At 39.0% G+C, this 20,817-nt stretch overlaps 1 protein-coding gene across 13 annotated transcripts in view; it reads right to left on the reverse strand.

The window, feature by feature from the left end:
* The window catches only part of ULK4 (unc-51 like kinase 4), a 529,281-nt gene that overhangs the window by 368,944 nt on the left and 139,520 nt on the right, over window positions 1-20,817 (reverse strand). For 11 of the 13 annotated variants that reach the window (XR_007469880.1, XR_007469879.1, XR_007469881.1 and 8 more), the window contains 5 exons: window positions 13,396-13,529; window positions 11,870-11,991; window positions 11,665-11,721; window positions 640-691; window positions 398-537 (listed from right to left, as the gene is read on the reverse strand). Coding sequence is in view for 10 of the 13 variants with exons in the window: in XM_049693609.1 (XP_049549566.1) it covers window positions 398-537; window positions 640-691; window positions 11,665-11,721; window positions 11,870-11,991; window positions 13,396-13,529 (505 nt within the window). In the remaining 3 variants the exon portion in view is untranslated. The remainder of the gene's footprint in view (window positions 1-397; window positions 538-639; window positions 692-11,664; window positions 11,722-11,869; window positions 11,992-13,395; window positions 13,530-20,817) is intronic. The other 2 variants (XM_049693607.1, XM_004277864.4) reach the window with 1 other exon arrangement.

Below are 20,817 nucleotides of genomic sequence, written 5' to 3' on the forward strand. Positions count from 1 at the left end.
GCCGAGGGGGGCTGGACTGGGTGCTACCCTCATCTACTATGTATAGGCCAGGGATGCTACTAAACATCTACAATGCCCAGGACATGCCCCAAAGCAAGGAACTGTCCATCGCCAAATGCCCATAGTCCAAGGTTGAGAAACTCTGTTCTAAGAGTCTTCGTTGTTGGTTACAACCAATAATCAGGCAAGGAGTAAGAAGGAGCACACTGGGGGTAAGGTGTGGACCAGAAGGGAAAGAGAATAATGAGCAAAGAACCACCAAAAACAAGTCAACAAGGAAGGAAGGGATTTCTTATGTTCATCCTGTCAAGGGGCAACTTTTCTCAATGGTTATTTCATGTGAGGAACATAAACGAACCAAGCACATGTAAACTAGTCTCTTTATATACGGAATTACCAAGTAAACAAAGAAGTATCTTTCTCCAAAGTTGCCAGAACTGACCGTAGAGCAATAGTCTTTCAATAAAACAGGATACTGTATCACTGCTTCAAAAGTCGACAGGGTGATCTTGATAAATTCTTCTGATGCCATCAGTCCTAGAAATACAGTTAATTATTATAGATGTTTATTTATATGTCCAAAATCATAATATCAGAATACCTCAAGTACAGATGTAAAATGTCCCATGGTCTACTCACCTACAGCTCCATCTATGTTAGTTTCTCCTGAGTCTACTGATTTAATATGACTCTGTAAAAAATAAAAACGTTAATAAATAGAGATTTTAAAATAGCTCTGATATAAGAATAATGCACAGAAAAAACTGAATATATGATCCTATAGGTGTTCACCATGATGAACTCTAGGCAGTAGGAATCAAGTGATTTTTATCTTCGCATTATATTTTTCTACAGTTTCTAAATTTCATGGGATAAGTAGGCATTAATTTCTTCATCCAGAAGCGGAAAGATAATATTTTTAGAAAGTCTCTTGATGGAGTTAATGCACAAAAGTCATTAGAAATTTTTTTTAAAACTTGGATAATTCTACACTACACATGAATGGTAACTGCAAATAAATAATATTTATAAGACAGTCCTTAAAAAAACAGTAACATTTTGCCCAAAACTCTATCATTCTTAATGAAATAACTCATGGAAGGCATTAAGTACTATATACATATTATGAACACTATAATCATAGCTTTGAAACATGATCATATGAATAGTATATATACACTATAAACTATAATCATTTTTAAATACACAAATCACTACCAGTGAGACGAAATGTTAAAATAAAATCAATAGCAATATAAGCACAGAAAGGTCAACCTGGTAAAGTGAGGATAATCCAGTTGACACATAAACCATTTCCAACGTGCCACACTTACTCACGCAGTACATTGGGACATTAGTGAGGATGGCACTGAATCAGGAGCAACAGTCATCTCAAAGGGAGGTCAAGCTTTAGCTACCCTGAGCATCAGTACTGCATCAAGATGCAGCAGTTAAAGGCCTGTCTTCAAAATTCACCACTGTTCTGAGACCCTCCTACATACTTTGTACCCCGACCCCAACTCCCTTAACTGTGCCCCACACACCATGCCCATGCCTCCCTGTGGGATGACCCCCAACAATGTTTCAGAGGCAGACCTGAGCAGCTCAGCTGTGAACAACCTGGGGTGAACCTCCCAGACCCCAAGTGAGTGCTCCGAACAGAAGGGGTGCTCTGTGAACATGATGTGAATGAAACCATCACTGCCCCGGCTAATAACAGGCGGAGCACCTGTGCTGGTGATGCACGGAGACACTGCAGCTGAGTGCCTGCCCCAGCTCACAAAATAATACATATATCATATTTTAGATATGATAACAAATAGCAAATAAAATATAAGATAGCCTTGGAATAAAAACTAACTATGTCAGCAATTAGCCTGGAGCGGAAAATATCAATAGATCTTATTATAATCCAATGATTTTCTTAAAATTTTTGGTACATATAAAAGACTATAGAGTGTCTTTGTCCCCATGGTAAACCACAGCCACCCCCCTACTTCTTCAGGAGACCCTCCAACACTAGTAGCATGTGGGATCTTAGTTCCCAGACCAGGGATCGAACCTGCAGCGCCTGTATTGGAAGCGCAGAGTCTTAATCACTGGACTGTCAAGAACATGAGATTTTTTCCCAATCTTTAATGGGAGAACTAGGTGGAGCTTCTGGAGGTAAAACCCACAAAGTGTCCCCTACCTTAGACTGAGCCCCCAGGAGTTTTCAACTCTCAAGCTAGTTCATGCTGACTCTCCAATAATTCATCACAATCACTAAAGTGTTCCTACCAGTTTATTATGAAACACACAATCAGGAAATATATCAGTTTGTTTCCTTTAAAAAATGAGCTAGAGATAGCCTCATCCACCAGAGGGCAGACAGCAGAAACAAGAAGAACTACAATCCTGCAGCCTGTGGAACGAAAACCACATTCACAGAAAGACAGACAGGATGAAAAGGCAGAGGGCTATGTACCAGATGAAGGAACGAGATAAAACTCCAGAAAAACAACTAAATGAAGTAGAGATAGGCAACCTTCCAGAAAAAGAATTCAGAATAAAGATAGTGAAGATGATCCAGGACCTCGGAAAAAGAATGGAGGCAAAAATCGACAAGATGCAAGAAATGTTTAACAAAGACCTAGAAGAATTAAAGAACAAACAAACAGAGGTGGACAATACAATACCTGAAATGAAAACTACACTAGAAGGAATCAGTAGCAGAATAACTGAGGCAGAAGAATGGATAAGTGACCTGGAAGACAGAATGGTGGAATTCACTGCTGTGGAACAGAATAAAGAAAAAAGAATGAAAAGAAATGAAGACAGCCTAAGAGACCTCTTGGACAACATTAAACACAACAACATTCGCATCATAGGGGTCCCAGAAGGAGAAGAGAGAGAGAAAGGACCCGAGGAAATACTTGAAGAGATTATAGTCGAAAACTTCCCTAACATGGGAAAGGAAATAGCCACCCAAGTCCAGGGAGCACAGAGAGTCCCATACAGGATAAACCCAAGGAGAAACACGCCAAGACACATAGTAATCAAACTGGCAAAAATTAAAGACAAAGAAAAATTATTGAAAGCAGCAAGGGAAAAATGACAAATAACATACAAGGGAACTCCCATAAGGTTAACAGCTGATTTCTCAGCAGAAACTCTACAAGCCAGAAGGGAGTGGCATGATATACTTAAAATGATGAAAGGGAAGAAACTACAACCAAGATAACTCCACCCAGCAAGGATCTTATTCAGATTTGATGGAGAAATCAAAAGCTTTACAGACAAGCAAAAGCTAAGAGAATTAAGAAACACCAAACCAGCTCTACAACAAGTGCTAAAGGAACTTCTCTAAGTGGGAAACACAAAAGAAGAAAAGGACCTACGAAAACAAACCCCAGGGCTTCTCTGGTGGCTTAGTGGTTGAGAGTCCGCCTGCCGATGCAGGGGACACGGGTTCGTGACCTGGTCCGGGAAGATTCCACATGCCGTGAAGCAGCTAGGCCCGTGAGCCATGGCCGCTGAGCCTGCGCGTCCAGAACCTGTGCTCCGCAACGGGAGAGGCCACAACAGTGAGAGGCCCGTGTACCACAAAACAAAAACAAACCCCAAACAATTAAGAAAATGGTCATAGGAACATACATATCAATAATTACCTTAAACGTCAATGGATTAAATGTTCCAACCAAAAGACACAGACTCACTGAATGCATAAAAAAATCAAGACCCATGTATATGCTGGCTAAAAGAAACCTTCTTCAGACCTAGGGACACATACAGACTGAGAGTGAGGGGATGGAAAAAGGTATTCCATGCAAATGGAAATCAAAAGAAAGCTGGAGTAGCAATGCTCATATCAGATAAAATAGACTTTAAAATAAAGAATGTTACAAGAGACAAGGAAGGACACTACATAATGATCAAGGGATCAATCCAAGAAGAAGATATAACAATTATAAATATATATGCACCCAACATAGGAGCACCTCAATACATAAGGCAACTGATAACAGCTATAAAAGACAAAATCGAGAGTAATCTCCAAAATATATAAACAGCTCATGCAGCTCAATATTAAAGAAACAAACAACCCAATCCAAAAATGTGCAGAAGACCTAAATAGACATTTCTCCAAAGAAGACATACAGAAGGCCAAGAAGCACATGAAAAGCTGCTCAACATCACTAATGATTAGAGAAATGCAAATCAACACTACAATGAGGTATCACCTCACACCAGTGAGAATGGGCATCATCAGAAAATCTACAAACAACAAATGCTGGAGAGGGTGTGGAGAAAAGAGAACCCTCTTGTACTGCTGGTTGGAATGTAAATTGATACAGCCACTATGGAGAACAGCATGGAGGTTCCTTAAAAAACTAAAAATAGAATTACCATGTGATCCAGCAATCCCACTACTGGGCATATACCCAGAGAAAACCATAATTCAAAAAGACACACGCACCCCAATGTTCACTGCAGCACTATTTACAATAGCCAGGTCATGGAAGCAACCTAAATGCCCATCGACAGACGAATGGATAAAGAAGATGTGGTACATATATACAATGGAATATTACTCAGCCACAAAAAGGAACGAAATTGGGTTATTTGTTGAGATGTCGATGGATCTAGAGACTATCATACAGAGTGAAGTAAGTCAGAAAGAGAAAAACAAACATCATATATTAACGCACGTATGTGGAACCTAGAAAAATAGTACAGATGAACCGGTTTGCAGGGCAGAAATTGAGACACAGATGTAGAGAACAAACGTATGGACACCAAGGGGGGAAAGCAGTGGGGGGTGGGGGGGTGGGGTGATGAATTGGGAGACTAGGATTGATATGTATACACTGATGTGTATAAAATGGATGACTAACAAGAAACTGCTGTATAAAAAGATAAAATTCAAAAATTCAAAAAACAAGACTATATATAACATACACAAAAGAAGATATATAGATAGATTTTATGTTATAAAGAATAAAGACTCTTAAACCTACCATTCGAGTTAAGAACTAAGATATTCCCAATTCTTTGCATGAGCTTCCCACATCCCACCTGCCTGTCATTCCTCCAGAGATAACCACTGCCATGAATTTATCATTTCCTCAGCATTTCTTAATAGTTTTACCACATATACATATGTCTCTAAATACTATTTTTGTTTCAGTATTTTTAAACTTAACTGAAATGATATCAAACTGTATACACTTCATACAGATGGGACAGTATGTAGCCATTAAAATGTGAAAAAAGGGCTTCCCTGGTGGCGCGGTGGTTGAGAGTCCGCCTGCCAATGCAGGGGACACGGGTTCATGCCCCGGTCCGGGAAGATCCCACATGCCGCAGAGCAGCTGGGCCCGTGAGCCATGGCCGCTGAGCCTGTGCGTCCGGAGCCTGTGCTCCGCAATGGGAGAGGCCACAACAGTGAGAGGCCCACGTACCGAAAAAAAAAAAAAAAAATGTGAAAAAAAAATTTAAGATACGGGAAAATAGTTATGATACAATGTTAAATGGAAAAAAGAATACAAATCTATATATACTCAACATAGTTTCAACCACATGTATTGGTATAAGTCATATACATATCTTATATATACATACGTAGATTTCTACACACAAATGCATATACATGAAAACACTAAGTAAACAACAATATGTTAACAATGGTTGTTAACGACTGATAGTTATAGGTGATATTTTTCTTCCAATATCACTATAATTTTCTACATTTTCTTTAATAAGCATATATCTTATAAATGCTTGAATTCTCTTTTTCAGTCTATAACTAAAACAAAAAAGACTAATAACGAAATAAAATAAATAATAAAAAGAGGCACTGTAAGCTTTTCGTAATAATTTGGCTGAAATAATTTCATAAAATTTCAACATGGGCACATAACTTTGGCTGAATAAATATGGATTTGATGTTGAAGAGAGTTCATAAAAAGATGTCTTTTGACTTCAATAAATCTACTTAAATGTCAATAGCTTACTTAAGTAAAGAAAGAAGAGGGAGAACAGTGTTTATAGTATGATCTTTCTATATAATTTTTTAAAGAATATATAGATAATATACAAACATAGATGTGAACAAAAATTTTCGAGGAAGAAATCACAGGAACCACTCGCAGAGGCTCCCTTTGGGGAGGACTACTGGCCCAGGAGGTACGCTTTCACTATTCATTTTCTGCTTTTCTGCACTGTTGGAATTTTCTAGCTATGCACATGCATTCATTTTTTTTCTGTTTTAACAGCAACAAGGGTTTTCTAGACGGTGAAACAATAGGGTTCTTTCAATTTATTTTCTTCCTTATACTTCCCCAGTTTAATTTAAAAACAAAATCCCTACTGAATGTTTCATTGATTTAACAATTTAAATCTCTTTGGATCTATTCCTTCTTTTTCATTCTCAGTGTAATAGGAATTAATCAGGTGAGAGTGAGGACAGGGCAGGAGGCATTGCAGATTCAAGGAGAGGAGGGAACATATGAAGAGTCATCTAGGTGAGCGTGAAGGTGTATAAATTAGGAAAAGGAACTAGATGTCCCAGTCTGCAGAGAGGGCTTGTTTGAGATGAGCAGTCATGAATTTAAAGTGAGACCAGCTATTTTCGTCGTGTTTTCCTCTAGCCATACTTAGTCACTCAAAGCAGGGGTGGGGTAGGTAGAGAATTAAACTGAACGAGGACTTGGGTTTGCCAGAGGAGGACAACGGAGGAAGAGACAGGAGAGGGATTACGGGTGTGTGTGGCAGGGATAGGGGTTGAACCAGGGACTCTAAGGGGAGTAAAGAGAAAAGTCACTGGGCCCAGGGAGGGCAGGATGGTGAATGCAAAGTGGTAAAAGGCCAATTTAAGTCTCAGAGGAATTAAAAGGCTGTTGGAGATGGGGAGCAGGGCTAGAGAGCTGAAAATTAGGTGTGGGAGCCAGAAAGCAGTGACGCTGAATATAAGGCCATGGGCGGAGGGAACTGAGGGAGGGAAAGACAAGCTCATGGGCAGAGAGGTGGTTGAGGAGCTGAGAGGCTGAGGTGTTGGAAGGATCCTCCCTAGGGATACCCGATTCTCTAAGAATGACAATGAGCCCAGTGCTAAAAGACTCTGAGCAAGAAGCAATGACCCAGAAAAATCTGTAGATGACCACAGTACGTGGGGCATCTTCTAAGGGTGTGAGCTTCAAAGCTGGGAGTTTAGCAGGGGAACAAATAGGATGGACACTTACTGTGGGGCAAAAAAATGGCCCTATCTAGAGAGAAAAAGGGAAAGCTGTGTCTCCAGGGCAGACCAGTGCCCTGCATTACTATCCAGTACTTCAGAGAAGCTGAGAATAAGCTCTCAAAGCAAGGTGGGTATATCAATTCGGGGTCTGTATTAAAAAAAAAAAGAAAGAAAAGAAAAGAAAAAAGGAAAAAACCTTACAACAAGAACATTCGTGCGGCAATGAGTAAGTATATAGTCAGCAGAAATGAACACACCATTGTAAAGCAATTATACTCCAATAAAGATGTTTAAAAAATATAATTATATAGTATATTTTAAAAAAAAATATAAGAGTACACTCTCTGCTTTATCTGCTACAAGTGAAGTCACAATCTATCAACAAAACAACATTCACTTAAAATAAAAATCTGCAGGGAATTCCCTGGCAGTCCAGTGGTTAGGACTCAAAGCTTCCACTGCAGGGGGCACGGGTTCAATCCCTGGTCAGTGAACTAAGATCCCGCAAGCTGCACAGTGCAGCCAAAACAATAAAATAAAATAAATAAATAAATAAAAACCTGCAGAGGGCAGGAGTATGTCTTTTAATAATCATCCCAATGCCCAGGATGAGTGAAGATTTATCAATGACAGAGATTGTAATTATATTCTTATGTGAAAAATCACAATAATTTTATCATTTCTTTCATTTGAAAATCTGAATTTTGATGTCTTTTTGTAGAAAACTATAACCACCACACAACCACTGTACTTTTATAAACTGATGAGGCCAGAACTTAAGAACAAAGTCCTCTTCCTCAGCTCATTAATCAAGAGCACTTTCAGAAGGACACAAGAAACACAGTGAACATAAGGATAATACACATCATGAGTTCTCAAACAGATTTCCTTCCTGTCATTACTTCCTGTTTCTCAGCCCAATTCAACGGAGGCTCGAAAGAACTACGGTGAAATTAACCACAGAACTTCCTCATAGCACTTCCCTAGATGCTTCCCTGCTAAAAGTATCCCTAGGTACTTTTTTTTTTTTTTTAAACTGGAGAGGGAGGCAGATACAATGGCACATTGCTTCTGCCAATAAGAAGTGAAAATAGAAATTATCAGCTATGTAGTTCTCTTTGGCCTGGACCCTTTGAAAGCTTAATAATGGTTTAAAAGTGCCCTGTTAAATTGCTTCCAAACACTTGCCTCTTTAAAACATAAGGAGACCAAAACTTCATTTTACTTGGGGAAGAAGAAGTGTTTACAAAAAGTTAATTCCTCTACTCATGCCTCCATCTAAGAAGTACCCTGAATTTTTCTACCAAAAAGATAAAAGATGTCTATAGGTTAACAGGCAAACCATGCCTGGTGCCAGTAGGAAAACTGAAGCCAATGGGAAACACAATTCCAATGCCCCCTCCGGCCTGTGCCGTCAGGAGCCTTCTAATGAGGGGAGATCATACCACCTGAGGCAGGCCAGCAGTTCCTGGAGAGCTCCTTCAGCAGAAGTCAAGTATACAGCTACTAAAGGTGGACCAAGCTTGGATACCTCAAAGTAAGGCGTATTTTTTAAATATAAAAGGACAACAGGCCTGCCATAATACAGTAGCTACTCAACCAGACACATTTTGAGAAACACTAAAACTAATAATTTACCTCCAGGTAGAACAGCAGGGCTTTCACAACACCGTGCTAAGTGTATACACATGAATGGTCTGGTCCCTCAGGCCACCAGGACGGGAGAAGCACTGTGCTCTGGCCAGTTCCACAAAGCCATTCTGCACACTGGCCTACAAACATTTATAATTGTGCAACCTTCCCACCATCACCCCCCCAGAAAAAACAAACCCAAAACCTCTCAAACAACTTCAGGAAAGCCTTGCCTATGCAAAATGTAAAGTAATTCTTTTAAAGCAGAAAACTCAAGAGGCTTTACTGTGCAAATGAACACCATGAACTTCTAAGGGGCTGTAGGCTGCCGGGGAGTTGTCTATGCCTCCGGCACCAGAGGGGCACTGTGACTTCAACAGTATTTGTGGCATCTTCTGAGTAGACTGTGAATCAACTCACAGAAGCAACATCTAACTCTCAACGGTTCATCATAACGTACACTAGAGCTGGGTGGGTAACTAAATCCAGGTCCTTGATTTTAGCCAATACTATTCTCCCTGGACTAGTGTCTCATCAGTGCCATCAACACCGAGTAAGGAAAGATGAACACACAGCTGAGGCCAAATAACAGATGAGGTAAGAAAAACAACAAAAGATTTCCGGGACTGGCCATGACTCAAACCAGGAAAATGGTCCAAAGAGAGCCAAAAGACCTTTTTCATTATGTGTATGAACTCCCAGTACTTGAGTGACATTATCAGGGGAAAGACTGCTAAAGAATTTTCAGTATCACAATTACCTTTGAACTAGGCAAGTTATTTTCTATGCCCTGAAAGTGCTTTTGTTAAGAAAACCCACACAGAGCCCTACAGAACACCCCCAACCTTCAAAGGGTACACCCACCCCTGGGAGAAGAAGATGAGGAGGCCCTTTCTCAGTGGAAGCCGATGAGTTACATGGAGCAGATGAGGTCTCCCTAAAGTCCACAAAGACTTTTATATTGGAGGACTTTTATATTGGTAGTTCCTTGAAAACCTAAACTGTACTCAGTTAATGTAGGCCCAGAAAAGTACTACACATGAGAAAAAATAAGAGAATGAACACAATTATATCTGTCCCAAACGATCACTGTGCCAAAATATTCCAAGGTGGGCTACAAGGGCAAAATTACTCTTTTCAGGCATCAATATGTTAGTGCAGTGGAGTTACAAATACAGAATTATAGTTCTGTTAAAAATGATGCCCACATTGTCCTTTAAAACAATTAAAAAGCAAATTAAAGGAGGTGGCAGACAAAATTCTAATAATTTTCAAATTCATGAATGTACTAGGAAAATTATGTGCTTTGTAGAATTCAGGACTCAAGGATGATAACACTTTGAAAATGAGTACAAAAGGACCCGTACTGCGCTGACTAAACACACTGCTCACAAAAATCAGTGACCTCTCTTCTCAACATTCATACTTCAAAACATCATACTTCACCGTATGATGACTCTTCTAGAAAACTATATTCTCTCTTGTGGGTGGCAATCTTTTTTTTTTTATTCCAAACAAGCAATAAAATTGAGATGTTTACTTCATTTTAACTAGATACCTATATGACATGGCATTTTGAAAATCTCCATTCACTGTTTATTATTAATATCAAAGTAAGACCGAAGATGCTGTGTGACCCTTTGTACAGCTCCCCATTTTATCAATAGTACATACTGTAACTATTCCAGGCAAGGGAAAAAGATAACATAATTCACGAGCCACAACTTGAACAAAGAGGCTATTTTTTGTGAGCAAAAATCAAAGTGAAAGATAATATGATGATTTGTTTTTCATTGTTACTCATCTCTTCAAAATTAAAGGCAAGGTTCAATTGAGCTCAAAAAAAAAACAATTGAGCTCAAGTTAGAGAAATACCATCACAAAAAGAGATACTGCACAAAACTCAACAACGCTAGCCAAAGTAAATGATGATACTATATTCCCAGAATTCCATTTTTTATGTATGTATAAATCTGTTCTCTTTCAGATTCTTTTCCATTATAGTTATTATAAGATACTGAATACAGTTCCCTGTGCTATACAGTAGGCCCTTTCTGGTTATCTATTTTCTAAATATTAGTGTGCATATGTTAATCCCAAATTCCTGATTTATCCCTCCCCCACCTACCCCTTTGGTAACTATAAATTTGTTTTCTATGTCTGTGATTCTGTTTCTGTTTTGTAAATAAGTTCATCTGTATCATTTTTTTTAGATTCCACATATATGCAATATCATATGATATTTGTCTGTCTGACTGACTTTGCTTAATATGATAATCTCTCTAGGTCCATCCCTGTTGCTGCAAATGGCATTATTTCATTCTTTTTTATGGCTGAGTAACACTCCATTGTATATATGTATCACATCTTCTTTATCCATTCTTCTGTCCACGGACATTTAGGTTATTTCTATGTCCTGGTTGTTGTAAACAGTGGTGCTATAAACGTAGGGGTGCACATATCAAAGTGTATCAAAGTGCACACTTTAAATATAAATATATTAAAATTTTTAATTTATTATTTTAAATTTTTTCATGATGTTTAATATCAAAATCTATGTAAATGTTTTCTATGGACTTATTTACGCTACTTGGGTCTGTCTCTGAACAAAGTGCATTATCAGGAGAGAATGTATTTTTCCTCCAAATGTCAAATTTTCTTACAGTCAACAGATAAAAATACAAAAAGGTCACTTCCCTAGAGACAAATAAATACCACTAAGACTTTAAAATTACCTCATTCTGACACCAAATCCCACAAACAGTAGACAGCCACATTTTTATTAGGAACGTGAAGAATTCAGCATTACTCACAAGAATAGTTCCGTAACTGAAAAGGAACTCTTCTGTTACAACTTGAGGTCGAAATACCTGTGTGATGAAAGTTTCCACAGATTAAATCCCGAAAGCCATGTACAAAAGAAAAATGAAAATGTTTTGTCTGAGTTGATGTTTCTCAGCTCCAGTTTACAAAGAAGGGAGTCACATTTATATACATTTTTTCCAAACAGGATGATACCTGAGACGTTACGAGGTGAAGCACTATAGGCATGAGGGGGAGACACATCTTCAGCTGCTTCGCTTGAACTGTGGATGGGTGTTTACGACCAGAAACGTTAGCCAAGGCGTTCAGAATGTCACCTGCGAAGCACACCCCAGAGCACACGTGAGGTTAGAGACCACAGATACGTAGGGACCACTGGTTGTGGGTTGAACACTAATGGGACTGCTGAGTGAGGCAATTAATCTCCAAATAAAAGAAGTGGGTAGGAGCTGCATTGTTTTATTCACAACTCTTGACATTACAACAGAAAGTTGTGGCCTCTGGGGTCAGGATGGATATAAAATTGATCTCTCACCTAGAAATTTAAAATAGAAATGATTTTTTTCTTTTTTTTTTTTTGCACTTGCCGAATTTCAACCATGAGCACTCATTACTTTTGTAAACAGAAAAAAGTTATTAAAAAATTACAAGTGAACAGATTATAGATCAGAATTTTTTAATAATAGAACAGGATGGTAGTTATAAGATATCAATTCCTAATACTTCTCATTGGATGGCAAGTCCAATAATAAATAAAACTTGTTTGTTGGATACCTGAATCCCTCATCTCCTAAGATATGACGAGTCAGGTAATAAGAAACTCAACTATCAATTGACCAGCTCATGGCCTCTGGTTTGCAGATTTTAGAAAGGTTACAATCCAAATAAATTTTGAAATGCTCTATTTTCAGTCATTAACAGGCAAAAATCTCCCACAGTATTAGTAAGGAGCAAAAAGTTACTGTCAAATCAGCCATGAAGATATTTTCATTACTTTGACTTAATATTCTGAATTTCTGCATCTAAATATCTTTTACCATAATGGGTTGGGTCAAATTTAACATTTTAAACATTTCTGGTTTATAGCTACATCTGCTGGAAAAGCATGGAATGAGATTTAAACTAAACGTACACGTACGCATTCCTTAGATTATTTTCATGTCTGTAAATAACAGTGGAATAACCAATTTTGTTAGCTGTAATAAACATCCTTTGCAAATCATTATTACTTTCATCTTTTATTCAGACCAAAGAAAATTTCAAACGTTGAACTTTAATATCAAAATTCTCTAATATTAAATGTTAATGCCTATGCACTTAAAATTTTTTTAACAAAAAATAAATTTGTGGCTATAACCTGAAGGAAAAGCTTTTCTTCAGAATTATGCAGAGAGAAATCTTGAGAAAAGTTACCTAAAATGATAGCCTAAGTCCAATTTTAACCAATTAAAACGCTTTCCTTCTATTTTCCAAAACTGCTAGATGACACTCAATGTAACCATTAGCCTGCTCATTGCCTCATTCATGTCACTGATACAAATAATTATGAAAACAGATAAGGCACATTCAAATTTTGAAACTACACATTCAAGAAAAAGTGTCATTGCACTCGCCTGAAAAAAAAAAAAAAAACCGGCAAGAACAAAAAAAGAAGGGATGCCTAAATGCCAAGTCGCAGAAAGGTAAGCAGCAAGGGGCCTGAGGACGAGACTCCAATTTACCCAGGATTCGTGGCAGTTCCTGCACGATGTGACAGGTGAGCAGGTCCAGGCATTTGGACAGGTACTCATTGCCGCTTTGCTGTTCCTTGCCTGGAGTGGTCTTTCTGCTGTCTCTCTCGATGTACATCACCAGTCTACACACAGCAAAATGCAAAAGATTACCTCTCATGATAAAACAGTTGATAGCACCTGCCCGAACATGCCACCAAGGCAAGTGTTTCCAGGGGGCACAGTCCCCATCTTGTTGACATTTAGATTTGGAGCAACTTGTCAAGCACAGTCTATTTTTGCCTTCGAAAAATCGAAACATTTATGCAGAGAGAAAATAAGGCAACTTTGAATCTCTCTGCCAATGTATTACAAAACAATGCCCTGACTTCATTTGCCTCCGGCCCATGAAAGGAAACCACATTCTTCAGATGACAGATGAAAGGCAAACAAAAGCGACTGGAGAGAAGAGGGCTTTGGTGTTCTGAAGATTCAAAGTAGAACCACAAGTTGTCTGCACTTGTGTTGGTCATCAGTCTTAAACTTGCTCTGAACCCCAGGCAAGTCACATAAAATTCCAGTTCTTTCATTAAATTGTGTATATAAATCCAAAGAAAAAGTTTCATTTCAGCACTGGGTGATATAGATAGCAGACACTATCTGAACATCTGGATTTCACATGCCCTTTTGTCCACTGGTTTTATGAAATCTGTCTCAATAAACTTATTTCTTCTTCAAACCATTGGCATTTATTAAATATTAATCTCTGAACCAACTACCTCCAATCCAGAACTAGGGGACATACTGAACCACCAGTCTGGTTACTTAGGGTATTGTTGAAAAGTTTTAGGCCCACATTTCCTTCCCTTTGCTGGACCCACTCCCCAAGTTCCTAGTCCCCAAAACCCTAAAAGGCAATGAGTCCCCTGACTTCAAAGGCCCCTTTACAGCAATCTCCCTTGCTGGACTCCCTTGCCATTATCCATCTCTCCAGCTCTGTTGCAATCACTCATCCCATCCAACTTCTACTTCTCAGAACTTCCAAAAACTCCCACTATAAACCGGAAAGGGGTGGTTCTGGACACAATACACATACATAACGTACACTGAAATCTTAACACTTAGCATTTACGTGGTTCTCTTAGTAGACTTATGGAGCCTTTTGCCTTCCTGCTTATTATTTTTTGGAGCCCTATTAGTAAAACACCTGGGAATGAAACCAAATCAGAAGTTTGGTTAGTTGACACCTGTTCCATCAGCCCAGCTAAGGAGCGGGACCAGAAAATACCATCTTCCTTTTCGGTTCCCCAAGATGGGTCGCGATATCTCCCTGCCCAGTCTCGCCATCTGCTGAACAGCTTTTCCAACATTAAAGATTCCGGCATTTAACTGCATCCCCTCCAAGCTAAGTATTACAAACATGCCCTCTGACCATAATCTGCTCTTATTCCTACTTGCACGATCTTCCACTGTGACAGTTCTTCAGCCTGCTGGGAACTTCCACTAATTAAATCCATGACAGCTTCTCCCAATCCATCAGCACTTCTTCACTTACACTCTTGCCCTCTTTCTTTTCTTTGCACCCATGTAGCCAAATGATTTGGATGAATCCAATGATCTATATACTTTCTGTACATCTGCAGAGAGGCTGCTCAAGTTAAATATGGGGCAGATTCACTCTATTGTAAATGCATGTCACCAATACTCAGTGGCACTGGACAGTACCAGCGACCCAACTACATTTCACTGGTCGACTTATTCAGTCTAGCTTCAAATTTTTCTTCTCTTTATACCCTGAAATTTCCATCCTCTCATGAGACTCTCAGTGAGTGCTTTTGCCTCCTACTGTAGAGAGAAAATAGAGAGCATCATGAAAAAAACTCTTCTTCCTAATTCTCAGTTTACTGTGCGTCCTATCCTAGGCTCCGTTCCTCCCATCACAACTGCAGACCTCTCTCTCCTTCCAACTGTGCTTTGGATCACATTCCCTTCCACTTTCTCAGAACCTTAAAACTGCCAATTACTCGTTTTCTGCTTTTATATATTCACTCTCTCCCATTTAACAAAACGCTTTTCACATCCTTCTACAAACTGCCCCGTTGCCTCTCTCTTCCCTTTCTCGGTAAAACCTCTTAAAAGAGAAATCTACACCTTGTATCTCCATTTTTCCTCCTAACTTCCTCAACCCACCACAATCTGCTCTCACTCCCATCACTTGCTCTGAGGTCACCAACAACCTCCATGACATCAAAGCCAATGGACACCTGTCTGCCTTCACCTGTCTGAACAATTCAGCAGGGTTCAATACACCTGCCACTCCTGCTTGTCTATACATCATGACAGCATACAGTTCTAGTTTCCTTCTCTGTGTCTTTTGTTGGTTCATGCTCCTAAATGCTCAAATCTATCAAAACTCAGTTCTGGGTCCACTACTCTTTCCTTTGTACCCATCTCACGCAGGTCATCTCATCCCCACCCATGATTTAATTTACCACCTATCTACACAGACATTTTCCAGTCACCTATGTACAGCCCAAACCTGGTGTCTCAAGCTACATACCTGTACATTCAACTGCTGACTTGACTTGACATCTGCTTTTGCTTGTCTCAAAGGCATTCCTAACTCTACAGATCCCAAAAAAACACCATTATCATCCCAACAAAACTGGTTGTCTTTCAGAATATAATATTCCACCATACAGCGCCACTCTCTACCAGCCAGACACCCAGGAGTCATCCTTCTCACCTCCCTTTCTCTCACATCCCACACCAAGTCAATCATTAAATACTCTCTAAACCATTACACTTTTCCACTCCTCACCAAATGCAAGCTTCCAAACTCCCTTCTCCTTCTTCTCTGACCAGAGCCTCCTAGCTGGCCTACCTGCTTCTACTCTAACCCTTACACACCTTACATCTAAACTGATCTTGTCCACCACCTTGCTCCCATGTTTAAAACCCTTCAGTGGAACCCCACTCTTCTTAACATGGGAGTTCTTAACACTCCTTATCATAACTTACAACACTCTCAACTATCTCTCCAGCTTCCACTTGCTTTCTCTCCCCGGCCGTCATACTGTTCTTCTTACAGTCCCTCAAACTCAATACCTCCCCCAGCAACAAGGTACTGCCTCTCTGCCTGCATGGCTTTTCTCTCCGCTCCTTGCCAGTGAACTCCTATACATATTTCATAATTCACTGCAGTTTTCACTGACTTCTTAAATTAAACCTATGACATTGTCTCATAGCATTAAGGCCCTTACCCAACTGCAATTTCTTGATATATTTTTTATTATCTGATAATGTTTGTCTTTCCAGTAAATTTAAAAATAGCCAAGGGCAAGGACTGTATCTGATTTTTCTCACCACAACATCATTGCACTTATGGGCATAGTTCCTGACACAAAATAAGGGCTCAATAAACATCAGCTGAATAGATACATATGGCTGTTGAGATTGCTGTAAGACTTTACCTAGTTCTCTACATCAATTCCTTGGTCCTTATTTCCCCCATGCCTTTTTCTTAATTCTACTGTTTGATTAGACTGCTGGATCACAAAAGAAGTAAAAAAATCTTCTGCTTAGGAAAAGGTACCATGAGCAAAACCAAGAGACAAATAAGTTGGGGAAAAATATGTCCCCCATTTGGTCATCAATAGATAAATGGATAAAAAAAGATGTGGTGTATACATGCAATGGAATTATCATTGCTTTGCAACACAAGGATGGAACTTAAGGACATTATGCTAAGTTAAAATAAGCCAGACAGAGAAAGATAAACACTGCATGGTATTACTTATATGTGGAATCTAAAAAAAAAAGTCAAACTCATAGAAAACTAAGAATAGAAAAGTGGTTGCCAGGGGTTGGGGTAAATAGTGAGAAGCTGGTATAAGGGTACAAAACTTTAAGCTACAAGATGAATACGGTCTGAGGGTCTAACGTAAAACCTGGTGACTATAATTGAGAACACTGTATTATATGGTTCAAATTTGCTAAGAGTAAAACTTAAATGTTCTACCAAACACAAAAACAGAAAATATGTGAAGTGACGGATGTGTTACCTAGATGGGAGGATCCTTTCACAATGTATGTATATATCAAAGCACCACGATGTACACTTTAAATATCTTATAATTCTATATGTCAATTATATCTCAATAAAGCTAAAAAATTTTTAAGACAAATTGGGAAAAAACATTTCCAATTCCTATTAAAATACTTGTATACATATGACACACAGCAAAAATTTGAGGTGGAAACTGTCCAGCAAAAGGGGACTGGTTAAATAAAATACAGTCCACCGTTACAATACAGTTACAATACAGTTACAATGTAGCTACCAAAAACATGAGCAAGCCTACATATATTTTGGGAAAAACGCAAGGTACGTTAAGTAAAACAAGCAAAGTTCAAAATAGTATGCTTTTGTGTAACAAGAGAGGAATATAATCTATACTCGCTTTTGCTTGGATTTAAAAAAAAATTCTGGAAGGATGAATAAGCAAGTAATAATAATGCTTTACTTCGTATGGTGGTAATCTGGGGCTGTGGAGCATGAGGTGTAATTTCTTACTTTTTGAATTTTTCTGGATTATGAACCATGAGTAGGAGTTACCTATTCAAAACTTAAGCTAAAATGTTTTGAAAACATGAAGTAGTATCATTGTTCTACACAGCCAATTTTTTTAAAAAAATTTTTAGGTGATGTAACGCTCAATTACACAGGATACGCTACCAGGTGATAAATGCTGAGTGCCCTGCAAACAGACTACACTTTCTGTAAGAGCTATAGACCTCCATCTTCTCACTGTGCCAAGAGTCAGGCTGACTTTAAAAAAGAGGTAAATCAACAGCAATACCACACCAGTACCCCAAAACTTTATTACGGCCTGTGCCCCATTATGATTTCTAGGTTATTTTTCTCCTTTCCTTCAGTAGGGTCATTCTTTTAACTTGATAATATTGACAGAGATTTCAACAAATCTGGCTATAATTCCCAGCCCTAGCACTTTCTAACAGCGTGATCTTGAACAAATCTCTTAAGCTCACACAGGCTCTGGGTGCGCAGGCCTGGCAGCCATGGCTCATGGGCCTAGCTGCTCCACGGCATGCGGGATCTTCCCGGACCAGGGCATGAACCCGTGTCCCCTGCATCCGCAGGCGGACTCTCAACCACTGCACCACCAGAGAAGCCCAAATTTCTTAAGCTCTTTAAAGCTTCAGTTTTCTAATTATAAATGGGATGAACTTATTTACAAAACAGAAACAGACTCACAGACATAGAAAACAAACTTACAGCTACCAAAGGGGGAAGGGGAGAGAGGGATAAATTGAGAGTATGGGATTAACAGATACACACTACTATGTATAAAACAGATAAACAACAAGGACTCACTGTGTAGCAGAGGGAACTATATTCAGTATCTTATAATAAACTGCAGCAGAATTGAAAAAATATAGCTATACATATATACGTATAACTCACTTTGCTGTACACCTGAAACTAACACAATACTGTAAATCAACTATACTTCAATTAAAAAAAAAGAAGTGGAACCTCAAATGTCCCACTTCACAACACTGCCAAATGGTTTCCCAAAATGGTTGTCCCAATTACTCCCACCAGCAGTGTACAAGTCCGTGAGCAACCACCTCGCCAATATCTAGTAGTATCCAATTTTTACTCATTTATATCTTGTGGTGTTAATGTGAACTTTAGTAATTATTAATATGGTAAGCATATTCTGTTATTTCTTTGTTGTTCATATTTTCTCTTTTGTGCAATACCTGTTCCGGTCTTTTGCACATTCTCCCACGGGTTATTGATCTTTTGTTATTGACTTGGAGGCATTATTTATATGATCCAGAACTGTCCCTCTTCCCCTTCCTTTTTTTTTTCCTTCTTTCTCTTTCTTCTCCTTTGAGTGTCTTTCACACAGAAGTCTTCAATCCACTGGAAACCGATTCATCATATGGATTTCAGAAGAAATCTAATTCCACTGTTTTTCCAAGTAGATAACCACTTGCCCTGGTACCATGCATTGAAAAGATACTTCTAAAAACTAAGGGTGAAGGAAAAGGAGCAAAAGTACAAATATTTGGCAAAATCTGATTAAAAAGTGTTTGATTTTTAGATTACCTCCTCTACCCAGTGAATCTAGGTGACTACTGCCAGACTTGCACACAGGTGGAAGTCTGGAGATGTATTCTCTAAAGAAAGTCAAACAGAAAGTTTCTAGACTAGGAGAAAGCAAACCAAGCCAAAGAGGGAGCCACCAGGGGAATTCCCGTCGGTCCAGTGGTTAAGACTCTGTGTTTTCATTGCCGAGGGCACAGGTTCAATCCCTGGTAGAGGAACTAAGATTCCACAAGCCACATGGCACAGCCAAAAAAAAAAAGGAGGTGGCCACCAAACAAAACCAGGAGACTAGGTGAATTTCTGCACAATGAATACTAGAACTTCCAGCCGCCTTCCCCAGGGTGGCTCCCCAGACCCAGGCAGCCAGGTCCCTGCCCTCCAGGCTGACACCTGCAACGCACTTCGGTGAAACTAACTGGCCCAAGAGAAACACCCTAGAGATACTGATGCTAAAGTTCGTGTCAAAATGCCCATAGAGATGATCTTGGTGTGAAGCTCAAAGTCAACAAAATCTGCCCATGCGCTGAACTTCTAGAACTTCTAGAACAGGTTGGCATTCCCTCAACTCTTCAACCACCAGACTAATATTACCAGTTATCTGAGAGCATGCCTTCTTTGTTTGACATTATATTTGCAGGTCTTCATCTACATTCTTTTTCCTTGCTGTGTGGTAGTCCCGTGTGTGAATATACCACAGTTTATTCATTTTACTGTTGATGGACATTGGGGCTATTTCAATTAATGAATATGGCCAAGCACTTCTTATGCTGAATGCATGGAAACATTTCTGTTGGATATATATTTGGAAGTGAAATTGCCGGATCATAAGGTATGCCTAGCTTCAGATTAATAGGCATTGCTGATGATCAGTTTTCCAAAGTGATTAAGTCTATTTACACTGCAACAGGCAGGTATAAGAATTTCAGTTGCTCTATACCCTTGCCACAATTCTGCATTATCAGGCTTTTTAATTATAGCCATGCTTCGGGACATCCATTGGTATTTCATTGTGACCAAAGTGCATTTTCCTGATGATTATTAACATATCTTTTCAGGTATTAATTGGCCATTCAAAGAAAACCAATTCTGTAAAGTTCCTGTTCAAGTCTGTGCTCAGTTTTCTATTGGGTTATCTGCCCTTCAGTTGTTTATATATTTTAGTTAAGAGCCCATGTCGATTATGTGTATAGCAGATACTTTTCCCTATTCTATGGCTTCTCTTGTTACTTTCTTAGTGATGCATTCTGATGAACAGAAGCTCTTAAATTTAAGGCAATCCAATTTATCAATAC

This window comes from Orcinus orca, chromosome 10 (genome assembly GCF_937001465.1).
Source record: "Orcinus orca chromosome 10, mOrcOrc1.1, whole genome shotgun sequence".
In the NCBI taxonomy this organism is placed as follows: domain Eukaryota; kingdom Metazoa; phylum Chordata; class Mammalia; order Artiodactyla; family Delphinidae; genus Orcinus; species Orcinus orca.